General features: G+C 37.0%; 2 protein-coding genes and 1 long non-coding RNA gene across 4 annotated transcripts in view; 1 reads left to right on the top strand and 2 right to left on the bottom strand.

The window, feature by feature from the left end:
* Positions 1-1,145: 1,145 nt before the first annotated feature.
* LOC306997679 lies at positions 1,146-7,945 on the bottom strand. The gene is made up of 3 exons (XR_013797429.1): positions 7,918-7,945; positions 6,642-6,798; positions 1,146-1,882 (listed from the first exon to the last, which is right to left on the bottom strand). It is a non-coding gene; the product is annotated as an uncharacterized lncRNA (long non-coding RNA).
* A 744-nt stretch (positions 7,946-8,689) lies between these two features.
* On the top strand, positions 8,690-13,404 carry igflr1 (IGF-like family receptor 1). The gene is made up of 7 exons (XM_079610352.1): positions 8,690-8,844; positions 9,223-9,406; positions 9,691-9,748; positions 9,884-10,001; positions 10,542-10,634; positions 11,090-11,227; positions 12,941-13,404. The coding sequence occupies exons 1-7, from the start codon at positions 8,754-8,756 to the stop codon at positions 13,261-13,263; spliced, it is 1,005 nt and encodes a 334-aa protein (XP_079466478.1). The 5' UTR covers positions 8,690-8,753; the 3' UTR covers positions 13,264-13,404.
* A 1,781-nt stretch (positions 13,405-15,185) lies between these two features.
* Positions 15,186-19,248, bottom strand: part of kmt2bb (lysine (K)-specific methyltransferase 2Bb) — a 40,935-nt gene continuing 36,872 nt past the window's right edge. For both annotated transcript variants that reach the window (XM_079610351.1, XM_079610350.1), the window contains exon 37: positions 15,186-18,035. In XM_079610351.1, the coding sequence (XP_079466477.1) occupies positions 17,760-18,035 (276 nt within the window). In that variant the 3' untranslated portion in view covers positions 15,186-17,759. The remainder of the gene's footprint in view (positions 18,036-19,248) is intronic.

Genomic DNA, 19,248 nt, shown 5'->3' with positions numbered 1-19,248 from the left:
GCTACTGTTGCCTTGGCTTTTGGCTTACTTAGTTGGAGAAATTTAATATTCAGCAATATTATTGATCTGCCTTACTTAAGGTGGACGATGATGCAATTTTCTTCTAGAAACAAACTTGTATTATTTTCATGTTACCACTGTGTAGCTGCTTTGATACAATCTGTATTGTAAAAAGCGCTGTATAAATAAAGGGGACTTGACTTGATTCATATGGATTATTTTATGATAGCCTATCTTTATGAACGTTTTGAAATGTCGCAGTGATAGTTGAGTAGACTGTCAATAGAGGACATACATTTCTGATTTCATTAAAAATATCTTCACTTTACTTATGTCTTAACTTAATAAGTCTGATGGGTTTGGAATGACATGAGGGTGAGTAAATAATGACAGAATTTTCACAATCCCTTTAACTCGTCAACATCATCAGTGTAGCAGATCTAGTCCGCCAAGAAAGCCTATCTACATTCTATTCTTAGGCTATCCTGTTTAAACCTGTTCATAGTTGTCATGATTGAAATGAATGAATGAAACTGTTGAACTAGTATTAAATGAATTAAACATAAATAAATATTTATATATCCTTGCTGGAATTGGTTGCACCCGGACGGGGTGTGCGTCACTGGTTGAAAGTGTGGCCCTGTCCCAAATGGCACCCTAAGCACTCACGGCCTTCCTCTGAGTCCGCACTTTTGTGACGTAATGCCGCTTTGACTGTCGGGAAGAAGTCTGCTGGGAGTCCGCATCAGTACGGACTCGGCAAAAGTGCGCATCTGAGGCCGCAAATCGACCGCAGAGGGGGCCGTTCGCGGGCACCCTTCTGCAGAGCTAAAATGAAAAAGGGACAGATACGGTCTCACAGACTTAACGGACACGCGGCGGCGGCAGGCATTGTAAGTCCACAAGACCGGAAAGTGCATATGAAGTGTGCCATTTGGGTCAGGGCCTGTGACCTCGATCTTTGTTGGCGACCACCATAGAACACCACCTTGATGATTATCATAGCTTACTGCAACTCTGTAGGTCAAGAATAACCAAACATTTCACAACAATGTTTGTGTGTGTGAAAAATAGATTTATTTATTCTGTTTAAAACAGCAAGAATTTCTAGAAAAATATTGTTGTTTGTACAAATGTTGGTCTCTTTCTCATTGTCATATTCTTTCTTTCCTTTTTTTAAATAGAAATGTAGATTTTTTAAACTTAATTTAGGTCACTAGTCATTAGGAGGATTGTTAACAATTATTACATATTTCATGAAAATCGTGTAGCAGACTCATTTTTAGCTTCAAATGGAGCCTTCGTCGGAGATCAAAAATGTAAGGCGTCAAAAATATTCAGTTAAGAATTCTGTAAAATTATTCAGTAAAGTGAGACTGGATCAATAATACCATTATTTTTATGAGAGTTTTTTTTTAAGCTAATATTTTAAACAGGCTTCCACTTACCGAATTTGAATGTTGTGGGCTAGGCAGCCTACCGTGCAACATGCAAATTTGGTAAGTGAATGCCAGTTTAAAAAAGCAGCACACTCTCATAAAAATAGTGGCATTATTGATTCAGTCAGAATCATTTTACAGAATTATTTACTGAATATTTTTGAAACCTAAAAAGAATATGAAAACATTCCAGCTGGACTGAAATGTTGCATTTTCCAGTTCACACTCTCTTTGAGAGATTCCTGAAGCTCCAGTCCGACTTGTAAAGTCTAGGTGAAGCAGCGCATCTTGCGGAAGAGTGCTGTGTGCTGTGTGTGCTGTGGTGTGGAACCGTCTCAGGTCTACTCGGAACGCCCCTTTCTCCAATGTCATACATGGCTCAAAGCGGGGTCCCCATTCTATCTCCATCTCGATATAGGACGACTTTGCTTGGCACATCATTCCTGTCAAAACAAAGTTGTCAAACGATCTGAGAAAGCATTACGTCTTATTAAAGTGACACTAACGCAACGTTAACCTTGACCACAAGATGGCACTATAATGTAATAAAACACTTCATTGGAGGTGTGACTCCACCTCAGTAGGCTAGATTAGATTTTATTTGTGAGAGAATATCATATGTATGAGAATATCATGAAAACATGCCTAGGTTATTTTATTAATTAAATAATTCAATTGTAACATTTGCCTACTCTCAATTCATCACGTCGCATCCACCCAAATTCTATTATTTTTTTCTATTAAAAAAAAATTAATAGTAGGCTAATTCTCATTTTCATTGCTGTAATCAGTGTTGTTGACCAAAACTACTGAACTAGTATAAATAAAATATCAGTGTTAGATGTCAAAAAATAAAAACACTAATCTTATAGCCTAGGCTACTATAAATATGTTCCTGACAAGTTTCTGTTAGATTCACAAATGTGAGAATTGGCAAATGTTTCATTTTTGTAACATTTAATTGGTTGTTCCCATTACATATAGAATATACTTTAATAGGCTACTTTGCTTCTCCTCAATTCGCAACATTCCAGATTTAGTAAAAATTCAACAAATAAAAATAATAAAATGTCCAAAATAATCCAAAAAAGATGCTTACTATTTATTATATATTTATTATTATTATATATATATATATAGTATAGGCCTATATATAAATAGTGGTAATCTAAATTATTCAACCCCCATTGCAAATTTATTCAGGTTTATTGGCAAAATGTAAAGACTTTCAGCTGTTTGCAACGAACAAATCAAACAAAAGTAATTGCATTAGCTCAACGCAACACATTTTTCAAGTGGTTTCTGCAAATTCAACTAAAATGCAAATTTTAATGACTGCAGTCTCAAAATTATTTAACCCCCTGAATAGAATCCCACAACAGCACAAATCTGCAAAGCCGGTGTTGTCTCAAGCACACCAGATGAAACTAACCAAGGGCTTCATTACACCAGATGTGCTTTAGCTAGAAGACATGCAATACATGAACTAGCTAGGTTTGTTGCGTGTCACGTTTGAGTGCAATTTAAAAATATCAGAAGAATGGTTCAAAAGTTAAAAGAAGATCATCGCCCATCACAAATAAGGGACAGGATACAAAATGATAGCAAAGGAACTTAAATGTTCCTAGCGACACTGTAGGAAGCATAGTTCACAAGCTCAAAGTTTAAGGAACAGTGGTTACACTACCTGGACAGGGCAGGAAAAGGAAGCTATCAACGGCTGCAACCCGATTTCTGAGAAGGCAGGTTCAGAAAAACCCTTGAGTGACTGCAAAAGACCTGCAGCAAGACTTGGTGGCAACAGGCACTGAGGTTTCAGCTTGCACAGTAAGACGCATACTAAACACATTCAGTTTCCATGCAAGACCTCCAAGACCATGGTGTAGGTCTTGGAGTTCTTGCATGGAAACTGAATGTGTTTAGTATGCGTCTTACTGATCCAAAAGCACAAGAAAACTCTCCAATTTGCTTAAAATCATATATAATCCACAGAGGTTTTCTGTTCTGTGGAGCAATGAAACAAAACTGTAACTGTAAGCAGCAAAGTCCATTACTGAAAGCAGCTATGGGCTGCTGGACGTTGTTAATGGGTTCTCGGGTTGCATGCTCTGGTTATTATTTACTGCAATGTCCACACACAAGTTAATACACTGATGCTCTGGGACAGCTTTGCATCCTCTGGCACTGGAAACCTGCAGTGTGTGGAAGGCAAGAGGGATTTCATTGAAGTATATCAGGAAATCCTAGGAGAAAACGTCATGCCGTCAGTGAGGAAGCTGAAGCTGAAGTGCCATTGGACCTTCCCAACAGGACAACGATCCAAAGCAAACCTCAAATCCCACCAAGGCACGGATGCAGAAGAAGTCCTGAAAGATTATACAGTGGTCTCACAGTCACCTGACTTGAACCCCATAGAAAATCTATGGTCGGATGTGAAGGTGGTTGCAGCTGGGGGACATTGCTCATGAGGAATGGGCTAAGATTCTTCAGAAACGCTGCCAGAAGCTGGAGTCTGGTTATACATCTGGTTTGCAGCAGGTCATAACAGCAAAAGAGTGTTCTACTAAGTACTAAAGATGCTTGTTCATGATGGAGTTTAATCATTTGGAGACTAAGGCAAGTAGGAGTCTGTGCGCTCTCGTTCTCAATGAACTTGTTGCGTGCTTTAGGACTGCACTCCACGTCCCGTACATGGGTGCTGCACAGAGGGCTAGTGCATTGGCTTGTAATGTTGGGAACATGGCAGCAACATGGACGAACGTTCGCCTCACGTAAGAAGCAACACCTCATCATCGCCAGCTCAGCCTCAGTGGGGGTGCAGATAGAGGGTGACTGGTCTCGGACGTACACACACTGTGGGCTGTATGGCAAATATGTGGTACTCTTGTGGCGGTGCATGGACACGCATGGTTTAGAGGCCTGGCTCGGCATTATGTTCGGCAAAGGAAGGGAATTGCCACCTGGTGAATTTTGATTATCGCTCTGAGGGAGACTCTGAAAAAAAATTCATGTATTCATGATCTGTGTTTTTCATCAGATTCTGATTGGCTTCCCGTCCTGTCATCCGGGATTTTTCCATTGTTTTCATGACGCTCCGCCGGAAATAGGCTATCAAAGGCGATGTCATCATCTGTCTTCGAGAGGGGACTTGGCTGGGCTTTGTTTGTATGTGCGCGTGCCTCTTAGAGGTCTATGTAGCCCCATTTGTTATTTTTGATACCCTCATTGCTGTTAATTTGTTTTTGTTTTGTTTCCTAACCCTTGTGTTCAGTTTGTTGATTTTTGTTTTGAACGTGGCGTCTTGCCATGCCCTTGTGCTCACTTATTTTGTGTAAAGAGTGAGGAGATCAGGTTAGAATGTCACGTGACATTGTGCTTATAGTTCATTCGTTTTAGGAGCTATGCCACCAGCTGTAAGTTTTCTTTGAAAGTCAGAAGATGAAGATGTTTTTTTGTGATTTTTCTTTTGATTAGATTTAAAGGTTATAGTTAGAGGGTTTTTTGTTTTTATTTAGTTTTTGATTTTTGCTCTTTGATTTGGCAACACTCGATCGTGCTCTTCATTTCCTTTGGTGGATTTCATTGTATTTTCTTAAGGTCTCTACTTTTGTTTTGACTACATATATTTGGAACACTTTAAAGTTTATTATTTTGTGTTTACTGGTGGTGTAAATAAATAAATGTTCTTCCTCCCCTTTACTTTTTACCACTGTTTACTGACGATATATTTAGTGACAACGTTATTATGTTACATTCCTTTAATATCCTTAGAGAAATTAAAACATATTGGATCGTAACAGAGATGATGAAATAATTATTTTTTAGATTTTAAGCATTTCTTAGCAAATCAGTGTAAAGAAAATGTCACTGTAGACACTTTTGTCATTGAACTGGAGATTTGGAGGATTTAGTCAAGAATGATAACTATCGTCGGTTTATTTTAAGCGTGCGATTATGTCGTCCCCTGCTTTAATTGCTCAAGCTCTTTAAATTTGGGCGGATTCCTGATTGCTGTCAATGTTTTTATCATTCATCATTTGGAAAAGAAAACATTCTGAAAGTGATTCCAACAATATCGTTCCACTGTTTTTATCTTTACAGATGTGATGTGAACATTGCTATTCTCATGTAATTAGAAAGATTATTAAAATATTATAGTTATCATTATAGTTTTCGTCCTTGCTGTGAACAGTTATTCTCAGTGATTATCATTCATTAAGGTCTTAAACTGTAGTGTGTACTTCATCGCACACAATTATTACTTGTAATTTAAAGTTAAGACTTGAAATAGCAAACAAGCAATATGGACCACTTTAATGGTGCAGTTTTTGGTGTATAGAAAATGTTAGTCCTCCACAAAACACTGAAAAAAAGGTTGTGAATGTCTTTTGAATGAAAATTTTGTCTTTATGTTCTATGTGACTTTCCTTCTACAGTACTCACAAAAGCAAATATTTCGAAAACAAAATTGGACCCCATTCACTGTCGTTGTGTGAAAAAATAACAAAAAAAATTACTGAGAAATATTTTAGGTCTTTCTTTCCACAGAAGAAAGTCATACAGGATTGAAACAACATGGAGTCTGAGTAAATGATGACTGAATTTTCATTTTGATGTCATCTTTCTCTTTAAGAATGAGTCAAGATAACTAACAGTAGCTAAAAGGGATGTTTCAACATGTGAAATGTTTCTTTATAGTATGAAATAATGTTAAAGGGATAGTTCAATTTAAAATTAAAATGAGGTCATCATTTACTCACCCTCAAGTTGTTTCAAACCTGTATTAATTTATTTCTTCTGCTGAACACAAAGGAAGATATTTTGAAGGATGTCAGTAACCAAACAGTAGACTGTTCCCATTGACGTTAGTATTTTTTTTTCCTACTATGGAAGTCAATGGGTACAGACTACTGTTTGGTTACTGACATCATTCAAAATATCTTCCTTTGTGTTCAGCAGAAGAAATAAATGAATACAGGTTTGAAACAACTTGAGGGTGAGTAAATGATGACAGAATTTTAATTTTAAAGTGAACTATCCCTTTAATGTATGTATAATATCACTGTTTAAGTGCAATTAAATGCTAGAGAAGTATTTCCATTTTACAAAATTATACTTCTTTTTTTTATCATTGTTTGTCAAACGATTTATAAAGGAAACAAAATATGCACTGGACATAAAACCAAGGAAGGGTGGACTTACAGGAAGCAGTCTGAGCTTCTTGATCTGCTGGCTCAGCAGGAAACAGACATTAATATGCTTACATGAGCCTCCAATAAACTTTACTCTTGACACAGGCAACTTGCCAACGTGATTGCTTGCGTATTTCAGTTGGGGTTTTTGAACTGTAAATGTAAACCTACAACAACAAATACAATTCTGTATGACACATTTTTTACTGCAATGGTGACACAGAAGCACATCTGAAGTGGAATTTACATGGACTGTGGCATAAATACTTTTCCACAGCAATTGCGACTGTAGGCTATACTTTGAGGATGAGGTGGGTTAGAGCAAGCATAATTAAGTCTAGCTTTTATTCAGTATTGCTATAGTTAATCCAAAAATTAAAATTATATTTTCATTCACTCAAGTGCTTCTAAACCTATGAGTTTCTTTGTTCTTTTGTACACAAAATAAGATATTTTGAAGAATGCCGGTAACCAAACAGTTTCTGATCCCCATTGACTTCCATAGTTTTTCCATACTATAGAAGTTAATGGGGACCAGCAACTTGGTAACCCATATTCTACAAAATATTTTTTTTTTCTCCAAAAAGTGGACCTTTTTCCAGTTTTTCTCCTCCTTTTGTATTTAATTATGAGGTTCAAATACTTCATTTTGGTGACCTTTTATGCACTAATAAAAATAAAATAAAAAAACACACTCAGTAACATCACCAGTAGGCCTAAGCACCAAACCATGAGCTCAGAACGGATCATTAACGCTACAGACATAACACTCTCACATACTAGGCATCGTAAATCAATTAATATCAGGGGCGTAGGAATGAGTTTAACATTGATTCTAGGATTTTCATTTTAGGGGGGCTCTCAGCCCCCGATGAGCATGGTTTTTCCTGGCTCAAAAGGAGGCGGAGGTGAAAAAATCCTGATCATGTAACTTAGGCTACGTTTTTTAATTATAATTTAAAAAAAAATTGTAGGCTACATTTTAAAGATAAATTCATTAATCAATCTGGTGCACTTTGAGTCACCTTAATTTACTGAAGACTACTTATATTATAATATTAATTCTCAATATGTAGGCTACACATTCATAAAGTGTGCATTTTATATTATGAAAACGGCTTCGTTAATGTTGTTGTTGTCCCCTCCCTTATATGAATCACGTTAGGCCTATTTTCAGTTAAAAATTGCGAAATTAGAAAAAAGTGTATTAGTTTGCCTTATTATTTCTAACATGTATGACCAAAAACAGCTGTCAAATATGAAAAGTTTAGTTTAGCTATACTTACATCTCATCTCGCACTTGAGCAAACTGACGCGTAGAGGTGCGCCTCGCGTGGCTGCAAAAATTCGCGCTCAGCCGCTTCTGTGAACATAAAGCCCGCCTACTTTGATTTGATTGGTCACCTCAATTATTCTGACATTGACGGGCAGTGACGGACCAATGAGCCTCAGATGAACACACACACGTTTTTGACGTGCGCGCTCGGTGCGAAGCTATCTGTGTGTGTGTGTGTGTGTGTGCCGCGCGTATATCATATTAATTTGAAACAGCAACCCAGAATATTTGTCACAAGCATTGATTAAAACAATGATAACAATAATCACATGAAAAACAAAAACAAAACAAAAAACACGACGACTTAAATTTTGGACCTTAGGCAGTGAGATCAGTGCTTCGTTCGAAGTGCCTACGGACTTGTGTGTAATCCTATTTTTTTTACAGTCTATGGTGTAATCACAGAACAAAGAAACTCATACAGGTTTAGAAAAATATGAGGGAAATGAGGACATAATAGCATTTTTTTTTTTTTTTTTTTTGGGTGATACATTTAAATATTTTAAGCATTGGTTTCTGAAAAATGTATCAAAATTAAGAGAATTTATGCTTTAAAAAATCTGCCAATGGGGTCAGAAAAATAATCTTGTTCTCCCTTTAGATTAAGTTTATTTCTCTGATCCCTGACAGATTTTTAAAACACAAACTCAGTTAATTTTGATATATATTTTTCTTATTTGTGAGTTCACAACCCACTCAACTCCTCCCCTCAGCTGGTTATCTTCTTCAGTTAGATTTTTAGTTGAGTGCAGTCTAGGAAACGTTCACTAGCCTACAGCAGCATCAATGACTTCACATAGGTGTATAGATGAGGAATTCTGGAATCCTGCTCCGCATACATGTCAGCCATGCGAGTCTAACTATACAATCAAAGCAGGTAAGTCTCAAATTCAGTGTTCGGTTAATCGTCTAAGTCCATTTAGATGTAGCATAAACGAATGAGAATTTCGTGGCGAGGTTAGTCAAACCAATGCCAAAGCAAATATTTTCGACTGTAGCGCAGTCATTTAATAGTCAGTTATCTAAAAGAGTTTCAAATAAAACAATCGAGTTTTTTTAGGATAGGCTATTCGTGTTGTAGCCTAGTCTAAACAAGTGGATGTTAGACATCTTGTTGTTTCGTCCTCAAGTGGACACGTATGTTAAAGTAATTTGTGACCAACGAAAATGCGCACATTTATGATCGTTTTATAGCCTACTTTTGAAAACCACTGAAACATAAATGAAAAAAAAAAAAGTTCTGTTTTGACGGCAGGTTTCGAATTTACTGAAAACTGCGGCCGGTCCGACGACCAACAACAAATCAAGCCAGCTTACAAACCATGCGAAAATGGAACATATAACGACGGATCTCACGTCAAATGCCACATATGTTCTTCGTGCATAACGCCGTTTATTGCATGCAACACAATCTCTGACACCATCTGCTGTAAACAAGGGTACGTTTTACTTGGAATTTTCCCAATTTTTTTATTATTGTTTTTTTTTTTACATTTATTATTTTTGTACTAGACTTTTGTCTGTAGCCTATTGTTTTTGATAAATTCAGTGTAAGATATTGTTAAAGTTTTGAAAACTAACGAAATTTACGTTTTAACGAAAGTAGGCTATACCAGTTTGCCCATTATTTTGATCCCATTTAAGTAGAGCGATACAGTAGGATAAAAGTGAGCTTTAGATCTGCTTGTCTCTTTTATTCCTATAACTATATTATATGTTGCAGCGAGGAGGTTTTCGATGGAAAATGCATCCCCCAGCCGTTGCAGACCACAGTGATAACAGTAAGATTGTAACTTTTCTTCGAGTTGACTCTCCCTTTATCCGACAGTGCTCTCTCGTTTAAAGCTGAGAGATATTATATAAGCTTTAGTAAAAGCTTGATACGCCATTTTCACAGTGTAAACGTTTTTTTTTAGACTGCGAGAAGGACTACTACTGCTGCTTCTACTTCTACTGCTGCTGACTCTGTTGGCAGCTCAAGCACCTCTCGAACTACAACCCCCCCTCAATCTTCCATCCCCCCTCATGTGACCGGTATTGTTTTGCATTTCAGTGTTTTTAATCTTTATCTCTACAACAGTTTACCATAGGCCTACATATAATACTGATGAAAAGTTTAGGGTCTGTAATATCTTCCAGTAGGCTACACCAAGGCAATATTTATTTGATCAAAAATACAGAATTTTCACTCCAGTCTTCAGTCACATGATCCTTGAGAAATTCCCTGCTTTGGAGCTCAAGAAATATTTCTTATCAATGTTGAAACATTTATTTGAAATGGAACTTTTTTGTAACAACGAAAAACTCTTTGCTGTCACTTTTGATCACTACAGTTTATGATCGCTGATTTAAAGTATTCATTTCTTTAAAAAAACAATTAAAACTGACCCCAAACTTTTGAACAGTAGAATACATATTTACAGTATTCAGTGCTTGGTGTTGATCTGTTTCTCTATCTAGTAAATGTTCAAATGTAGCATTTTCAATACAAACAGAGAGAAAGAAAAATAGAATGTGTTGGATTCAATGTAAAACAAAAGTAAATTTGATTGAGTAATTTTTTTTTCTTTGCAGGGATCTATGTATTTTTAGGGATTTTATCGACTCTCACTCTGGTATGCCTGTTCTTGGTTATCAGGCGGAGGAGGACAAAACATTTGAATGAAGGTCAGTCACAGGAAGAAATATTTGAAGGATATCATGAAAGTTATATTCCTGTCATGTCTGACTGAGGCTGATCCAATATATACAGTATATTGAAATAGTTGAATAGTTGGATTTAGATGCATGCAGAGACAAAACAAGTAAGCCATTCATAAACTGATTCCTCAGACAAGTGTGTTCTCTTAAAACATTCGCTAGGCTTTGTTTGTTTTTGGTAGGATTTCATTTTTTTGGAATGTAATATGGGCAAGTGTTTTGTAAACTTTGTAAACCCATTTGGTGATTACAGTGGCAGTACAGAAATTACACACTTCACAAAAAAAAAGGTTAAATGGGGTTCAATATAGTATTACATTATTGCAATTGCTACACCACAAAGGCTTGAGTGCCACTATGAAGCAAAATGTATTTCACAAGATTTAAGAACGGGAATAACAGAAATTTCTTTTGTTTCACAGAATTTCAAAAACGTAATGGAGCAGTTCGAGAAAGCCTGTCCAAAAAGGGCATCAAGGGATATGATCAGTCAGTCTCATACAACATAATCAAAGAAAGCGATAATAGCGATCACTTGACTGGATCGGCGTATCTGTTAGGTGGGTATACGGAAAAAAAACTAGTTTCATTTGACCCTAGATGAAATCACTCCTTTCAGGTGTTTACAGTAAATTTCCTTGGGAGAAGGTGGTGATTTTCCATAAACATCTCATTCGGTAACACTTTATTTTGATAGTCCACATTCTACTAACTAGAAGTAACTTTGCATCTACGTGTTAACTAGCAGTCATTAAGAGTATTAGTAGACTGTCCGCTTAAAGGTAGGGTAGGTCAGAATTGTCTAAAAAAACTTTTATTCAAATTTGTTTAAACTGTCTTTATATACCAATACATAATTAAAATGCAAGTACTCTGAAATAGAGAGTATAAAAAACTGAGTGACTCTAGTGTATTTAAACGTCAATAAACACAGCTCATTAATTCCATTCACTCCCACCTAAAAACGGGTGCGCGACTGCGTGCACGTGGGCAGAGCCAGTAATAGAGCTGGTAAGTCCCGCCCATCCGTAAAACTCCAAGTGGACCTCTAGGTTGAAAAAGCGTCAATGCAAGTGAATGAGAGAAAATAATTATTTTCTGATCCCGTTTGAATTGTCCCATGAATGTGAACATATGTTGTCTGTGAATTTTTTATATAATTTCTCATGTAACGAGTTTGACAGTATATTGTATGATTCTTTGGCTAGCAGTTGTGGAATAGACATAACGAAAAAGACTACACGTCGCGTATGTGACGTCACCGCATAACACATTTTCCCTCCACAAATCACGGTGCGATAATCTAAGGAATTAGATCGAGATGCCTGTGTGTTTTGTACCCAAATGTCACCATTCAAACAAAACAGGTTTAGCGGGATCCGTGTGCTAGTGGTGGTGACGTATATCAAACGCGTCAAAAGCAGCGAAGAGTTGTAGTCCACAAAGTGCTCTCACACAAAGTCTAACCGTATGAAAATTATACCCGCTAAATTGTAGCATTCTTTACACGAAAAATCATATAAAAAATTCCAGACATGTTCACATTCATTGCAAAATTCAAACGGGATTAGAAAATAATGATTTTCTCTCATTCACTTGCATTGACGATTTTTCAACCTAGAGGTCCAGCGGGGTTAGCGGAAGGGGCGGGATTTACCAGCTCTATAGCGGCGGTAGTCATGGCGACGGAGAGTGACAGTTGCGCAAGCCAATCACTTGTTTCGTCCCGGTAGGAATTAATGAGCTGTTTTTTGAAGATTAAATACACTATAGTCACTCAACTTTTATACTCTCTATTTCAAAGTACTTACATTTTAATGATGTATTGGTATATAAAGACAGTTTAAGCCAATTTGAAAAAAAGTTCTTTAGACAATTCTTACCTACACAACCTTCAATATCTGCTAACACTTTATTTTTAATTGTACCCCTACAGACATCTATACTGACTATAATTACTTTGCAAATACATGTCAACTTATTCAGTAACACTTAATTTTAAGGTGACGTAGTTACATTGTACTTACTCTAGTAAGTGATTAATATTAATTAACTACATGTACTTACTATAGAGTTACGGATAGGGTTTGTTTTAGGTTAGTTACTTGTAATTATGCTTAATTTACTGTTTATTACTATAGTAAGTTCAACTTATTCTACTAACCCTAACCTAATAATGGTAAATGAATGGGTTAGGTGACATGTAGTTGCAAAGTTACCAGCAGTGGACTATCGAAACAAAGTGTAACCCCTAATTTCATTTCTATTCATAGCTCCTGAGATCCAGGGTGCGCCTTTGAAAACTGTGCTGAACAACCTGGATGTTCTGGAGGAGCTTGTGCTGGTTTTAGACCCGGACATCTCTGGTGCTAAAAATACACGTCACCTTGCCGCCCAGTGCTCATTTTCCTTTGCCTGGATCAATTATGCATATTCCATGAAGGACCACAAAAGTCCCCTCGTCGCCATGTTGGAGGGTGTCGTCACCAAGAACCCAGAATGGACCGTCGGCCACCTTGCTGAGCTGTTAACCGCTATCGGTCGCAACGATGCCGTGGAGATTTTGGCAAAGCTCCCTCTTATTGTGGTATTATAAAAACCAACGCAGTATTAAACTTCTCAGTATAGTTCAACACACTCTCTTTGCAATTCGTAACTACACACAGATAAAAAAGGAGTACAAATTTTACCTTTAGTAAGCCTACAACAGCTTGTCACTGGGGCAGCACCCTTAAAGGGGTGTTTGATTATGATTGAACTTTTTTAACTTTAGTTAGTGTGTAATGTTGCTGTTTGAGCATAAACAACATCTGCAAAGTTACAATGCTCGAAGTTCAAAGCAAAGTGAGATATTTTATTTTATAGAAATCACTTTTTAAGGACAACAAATGGCTGGTGGGGACTGCAATGAGCTTATTTACGGGTTAGTGACATCACTAACCCTAACATTTAGATAAACCACACGATTTATAGATTATCATGACAGAATATGCTAAATCAATGAGATAGTTAACTCCGCATCAGCTGCATAAATTCATCAACTAAACATTCAGAAATGTCCTGTTGCATTCTACATGTTGTCACTTCTTCTTGAGTCTCTCCATGGTCCGACTCAGGTTTGAACATAAGACTAAAAGCTGCTAACACACACACACACACACACACACACACACACACACACACACACACACACCGCCCTCTGTGCCGGGAGCAGCAGCTCATTCGCATTTAAAGGGACACACACGAAACAGAGCGTTTTTGCTCACCCCCAAAAAGTGAACATTTTAACATGCTATAAACCATTATCTGTGGGGGATTTTGAGCTAAAATTTCACATACACACTGGGGACATCAGAGACTTACATCTTGTGAAAAGGGCATTATAGGACCCCTTTAAAATGACATATTCGTACCTTTTTTACCAAAAACAAAAAAGGTAATAGTAGCACCTTCAGGTACGTATTGTAGTGGCGATTTTAATCTTTTATTTCTTATTCTGTTCCTAATGATTTAACCGATTATGTTCTCTGTCTGTATTCTGAGTTTCCTGATGTAACGTTGATTCAGCTGGAGGGAGGTGTGAGCCCAAGAATGATCTGTATCTTAAGTTTCCGGGCTGGGGGAGAGTTTGGTTCCTTCTTGTGTAAACAGTGGGGGGGGGGGGGGGGGGGGGGGGGGCTTGCATTATAAAGCAGCTGGCCAATCTCTCTTCAGCAGTGAGTGTCTGTCTGTCTCTGACTCTGGCCTGCAGCCTGGCTGGGGTCAGGGAACCATTTTCTTACAAGAATAAATTACTTTTCTTTTTAAATACAATTTGGATCTTGACGTCTCTTTTGCCGTGATGCAATTTTTGTTTAGTAATTGTTTTTGCCACAACAGTATTTGTACTGGAGTAAGGAGTAAAAAAAAAAAAAGATTCAAATATGTCATTTTAAGGGCACTGCCCCAGTGACAAGCTGTTGCATCCCTAACGGTAACATTTTTACACCTCTTCTCTGTATATTTTACACTTTGGTGTAAAAAAAATAATATTGAATGAGATTGCGTTATATTTTTTGCACTTAACTTCGGTATTCGACAAGTTGTTAAATCACAGTGATTCAGAGATGCACACAATGGGAACCTCTAGAGTTGTTTGGACTGAAAACGGCATAAACTAAAGTAATGGGTAACAGATGTGTGTGTGTGCGTGAAGTCCATATGGAAGCATTTAGGAACAAAGAAAGTCTTACTGCACAATTCTGTATCTCTTTCTTCCTCTACTTTGTTAAATGTTTACTTTTGTGTATGTCAAAATATGGACTTTTTATTAAATTACTACTACAACTCCTGAAATAGTTATTTTTATATACATTTCTATAATATTAATTATTCTATAATATTATATATTATTCTCATTTAATTCCATCTTCTTATAAAAATCAGGATTTAGCCACAAGCAAAATCTTTGGTTATTAGTGGTGCACAATTGATGATTTTGTATGTTCAGCTCAAAGACCACAATACATCTTGAACTTTGTTCAAACATTGTACATCTTTATTAAGCAAAAACATTATAAATAAAAAAGTGCATAGAAAAATTAAACAGGTTTAGAAATATGTATACAACTATTTACAAACTTAGGGGTCGTTTGTACAAGGTAGCAAAGACACTTTTTTTTTTTTTTTTTTTTTTTTTTAGTCTTTCAACACAACATTGTTGTTGTTTTTTTAAAATAACCTACACAGGAACAGACAGATTTTTCTTTTCCCAAGAAGCTCTGGGAAACGCATCATCACAGGAGGTCCTGACTAGTGCTTCGCATCCTTCATTGCACACGAGCCAACTCTGCATGACAGAACAGACCAAGCAAATCTAGTTTTGCATTAGTATTACTTGACGTTGTCTGAACAGCTTGAGGTAGAATCCTTGCAAGTCTGGGGTGGTTTGATTAAAAATCTAAGATCTTCTAAATTTCAGGTTCTTGATGGAGACGCCCACTCCAAGCAAAACACACGAAACAAAGAAAAAGCAGGAGACGATAGCGTGATTAAGGGGGAAGAAAACTGCTCTGTTTAGGAAGTCAAATAAAAGCAGACAACCAAGACATAAAACAAGGCCACGTTGCAAGAACTCATCCTCAATGTTCCAATTTAAAAAAAAAAAAAAGGAAAGAAAATGGGGAAAGGGTTTAAAAGAAGAAAAAAACCCTGAAGAAAACTCTGATAAGACCATGGTCACATACAAATAGCACAGACCTATGGGTATAAACTCCCATAAAGACAAACAGGAATAAATAGAACGCTTCTAAAGTCCGAACAATCTTTTATACGCTTCGATGAACGATGGCATCAGCTTGATTTTTTCCCTACATGAAGATGATGACCAACTCCAAATCTTTCAAGGAAAATTAAGGTGCCGAGTGCCACCATCTGCTGAAAAACTTTCAATAACTCTTCTATAAATATATATAGATTCTGTAAGTCACCAGTATACATCGCCTTTGCGGTCCTAAATCTATAGGACACTTTAAGCAGTAAATGTAGAGCTCCAATTGTATGTGCAATTGTGGCAAAAATGATTTTATTGCAGGAAGAATCCACGACGTCATCACAACTTTAAAAGCTGTGACGCAACGAGGATGCGGTTAGTCACGATTAGCTTAAAGTAGTGTCCTCTACTAACACGATGAAAAGAAACACGAATATACTTCTACACTCTCCAGGCATGATTTTGTTTCGACACAAGGCTCTCAAGAGGTATAAAAAGCACAAACATGCTAAAACGCCACTCTTTGAGTATTCGGAAAGGGGTCTGAACACACCACAGACATATATGGGCATATTGTTAGAAAGCATGACTGGTTTTGCTTCGCTATTTTAGTATCGGTTGCAGCAATAGAGCTTGCATCGGTTTTCTAACAAAAGAGATGAAACAAGAGGAAGTAAGTAGTTTCCCCTTTTTGGACTTGTTTGATTTAGCACCATGGAGGTCATCAAGTTTAAAAACCACCTATACAGTTTTAGACCAAAAACAGTTTGGTGAACAGGAAAGTGTTTAGACATGACTATAAAAATGCAATGAGAACTAAAAATAAATTATTTAAATGAAAAGGTTAAAAATAAAAGCCTTATAGGGGTTTTCAAGCGAAAAATCTGTCACGGATGAAAAGACCGCTCGATGCTTCAACAGAACGTGTCCGTTACCGACTGCCATGCACAAGGAGTGGATCCAAGGGTTATACTGAGGGGTTTACAATGTTGTCCTGAGCAGTGTGAGTCTTTCTCAGTTAAACACAAAAGTGTGATCTAAAATAAAATCGATAGATACAGATCTGAATTAATACGTTCACATCATTTGATTAGTAATATGCATGTTTTTACAGAGTATCTTCGCTGCCTCTAAGCTTTCACACACTACGTGGTCCGCACTGAAAACTCCTGTTCAGATCTTGAGAATCCAGCAATTTAAGGTCGGCTCGAAGAACAAAAAGAAAAAGGGAGGAGGGTTGAGAAATAAGGGTCAGTTACGGGAACAGAACGTCCTGAAATCTTGGCAGCGGCCATTTCTATTCAGCTTTTAAAAAGCATAAAAAAGCCTACAGGAATAATTTAAAAGTAGTCACAATTTTGCTGCAAAATATACAACGACTCTGGCTAAAGTTCAACCTTTGTGCCGCTTTTTTGTTTTACTTCGCTGCTTATGAACTGGTTAAAAAAAAAATTTGCTATGTCTGAGACCGTGACTCTTTTCCAAACCAGTAATATTCAGATAAAACATTTAGTGAACCACAAAGGATGCAGCACAATGGAAAATGTTGAAAGGCCATGATCATGTTTCCACACATCATCAATCATGCGTCATCTGCTCTACTGGACTGAATGTCTAAGGGTCGGCAGGAATCACGATTCAAGGACATGAATGGCTCCACAACAGCTGTTTAAAAGTTAGTGGTCCCTTTAAATGAAGGACTTTCAAATTGAAGAGGTGGCTGTTAAGCTTTGAAACCCTCTGCTTGGACCCCCTTTACCCGTCAAGCCTCGGCCCAGTGTTTTTACCCGTCTAGCTCCATTGTCGTGCAGTTGCACTGCAACTTTTCCCATCACTCTTCCTCAGTTTAAGAAGCGTCGACAGCGCTTGGCACCACAGTTACAGCCGAGCTTGTTGCTGGCATCTTCAATGGGGAACTTGTAGTCGTAGGTCAGCTCTTCTCCGCGGTAGATCTTCCGCAAGGCGAAAATGACTATGTGCTTCTGACCCTCCACGTTGATGACTCGAGAGTAGCAGTTTGGTTCACAGGAGTGGTTGATGAACCGTGCTGCATTACCGTGCATCGTGGCATCTACAACGTCAAAGTCGTCAATGCGGAACATGTAGCATCCAATGCCCTGGTAGGAAGAGCAGAGGAAAGAAGTGGTGTAAGACTGATAATATTCAAACTCTGACCCAAATCTAGCACAGGGTGATCCCAAAAGATGTATTTATGTAAAACAAATAAGTAAATAATCTAAACATAAATAAGACAAACAAATATAATAATATAAATAAAAAATATGATTAAAAAACAAACAAGGAAAAATAGTTAAGTTTAAAAGAAAGCTGTTTCTATTCATCAATAATGGAATAAAACGTCTATCATGGTTTCTACAAAAAAAATTAAGCACCACAACTGTTTTCAATACTGACATTTAGGGCTGGGCGATATATCGATATAAAAAATATTTTTTTAATGGGATATGGAATTAGATCATATCGCATATATCGATATAGTTCAAATTTGCGCTGTGATCCTTGCTACAAGCAGTCTAAGTGCTTTTGAAGCAGTCTGCGTCTCAACAGCCTAGTGAACAACGCGACAAATACTCACATTAAATGTTTACGCAGAGGAGCAGGACACTGCAGTTCTCAAAAGTTCATTATTTGCATGTGCTTTAAAAGCCTTGCCGGTTAAACGTGTCATTTGCTGCTGATGCGCTGTTCTAACATGCTCTTATCTGAGGCAAACACCCGACGTGCACATGCACTAAAAGCCTGTCTAACAGCGCCTGGATCCTGGACTAAGTTATCTTTCGAGAATTTTTGAGCTAATACTGTCAAATACACTCAAGGTTTACATAAAGAAAGTTGGTTATATCTAAACTGAAAGCAAACCGAGAAAATTGAGAGAAAGCTGCTTGTCATATGCGTACATATTAGACGTGTCGCGTGCAGGTCTTAAAGAGACAGTAGCCCTAATAGTAAACATGCAGCCGCTTGTCCTTAAAGAGATAGTTCACCCAAAAAAATAACAAAAAATTTTTTATTCTTTACTCACTCTAATGAAAATAAAATCATATAAATCAAGGTGAAAACATAAATTAAAAGGCATTATGACAAACGCATGACGAATATTTTTTTTTTATTAATGAATAAAAAGGCTTAACAAAAAGTTATTATTTCTATTTAAATCTTAAAATTACATTAATATTTTAATTAAATAAATATTAAATACTACTACACATTACAGAAAAAAGGAGAAAAGACAGAGATGTGAATACCCAAAATGCATTTCTGTTGATTAACCTTGTTGTAATCGGCTGAGAGTTCAAAAATAATAATAAA

The sequence above is a fragment of the Phoxinus phoxinus genome (genome assembly GCF_949152265.1).
Source record: "Phoxinus phoxinus genome assembly, chromosome: 4".
Taxonomy (NCBI): Eukaryota; Metazoa; Chordata; class Actinopteri; order Cypriniformes; family Leuciscidae; genus Phoxinus; species Phoxinus phoxinus.
This window is presented reverse-complemented; position numbering and strand designations above follow the sequence as displayed.

Bases quoted from the DNA above. Each gene is read 5' to 3' on its own strand.
- igflr1 (XM_079610352.1), top strand. From the start codon at position 8,754: ATGACTTCACATAGGTGTATAGATGAGGAATTCTGGAATCCTGCTCCG. The intron at 8,845-9,222 runs GTAAGTCTCAAA...TTTTGACGGCAG, and splicing joins TAACTATACAATCAAAGCAG to GTTTCGAATTTACTGAAAAC. The intron at 9,407-9,690 runs GTACGTTTTACT...TATATGTTGCAG, and splicing joins ACCATCTGCTGTAAACAAGG to CGAGGAGGTTTTCGATGGAA.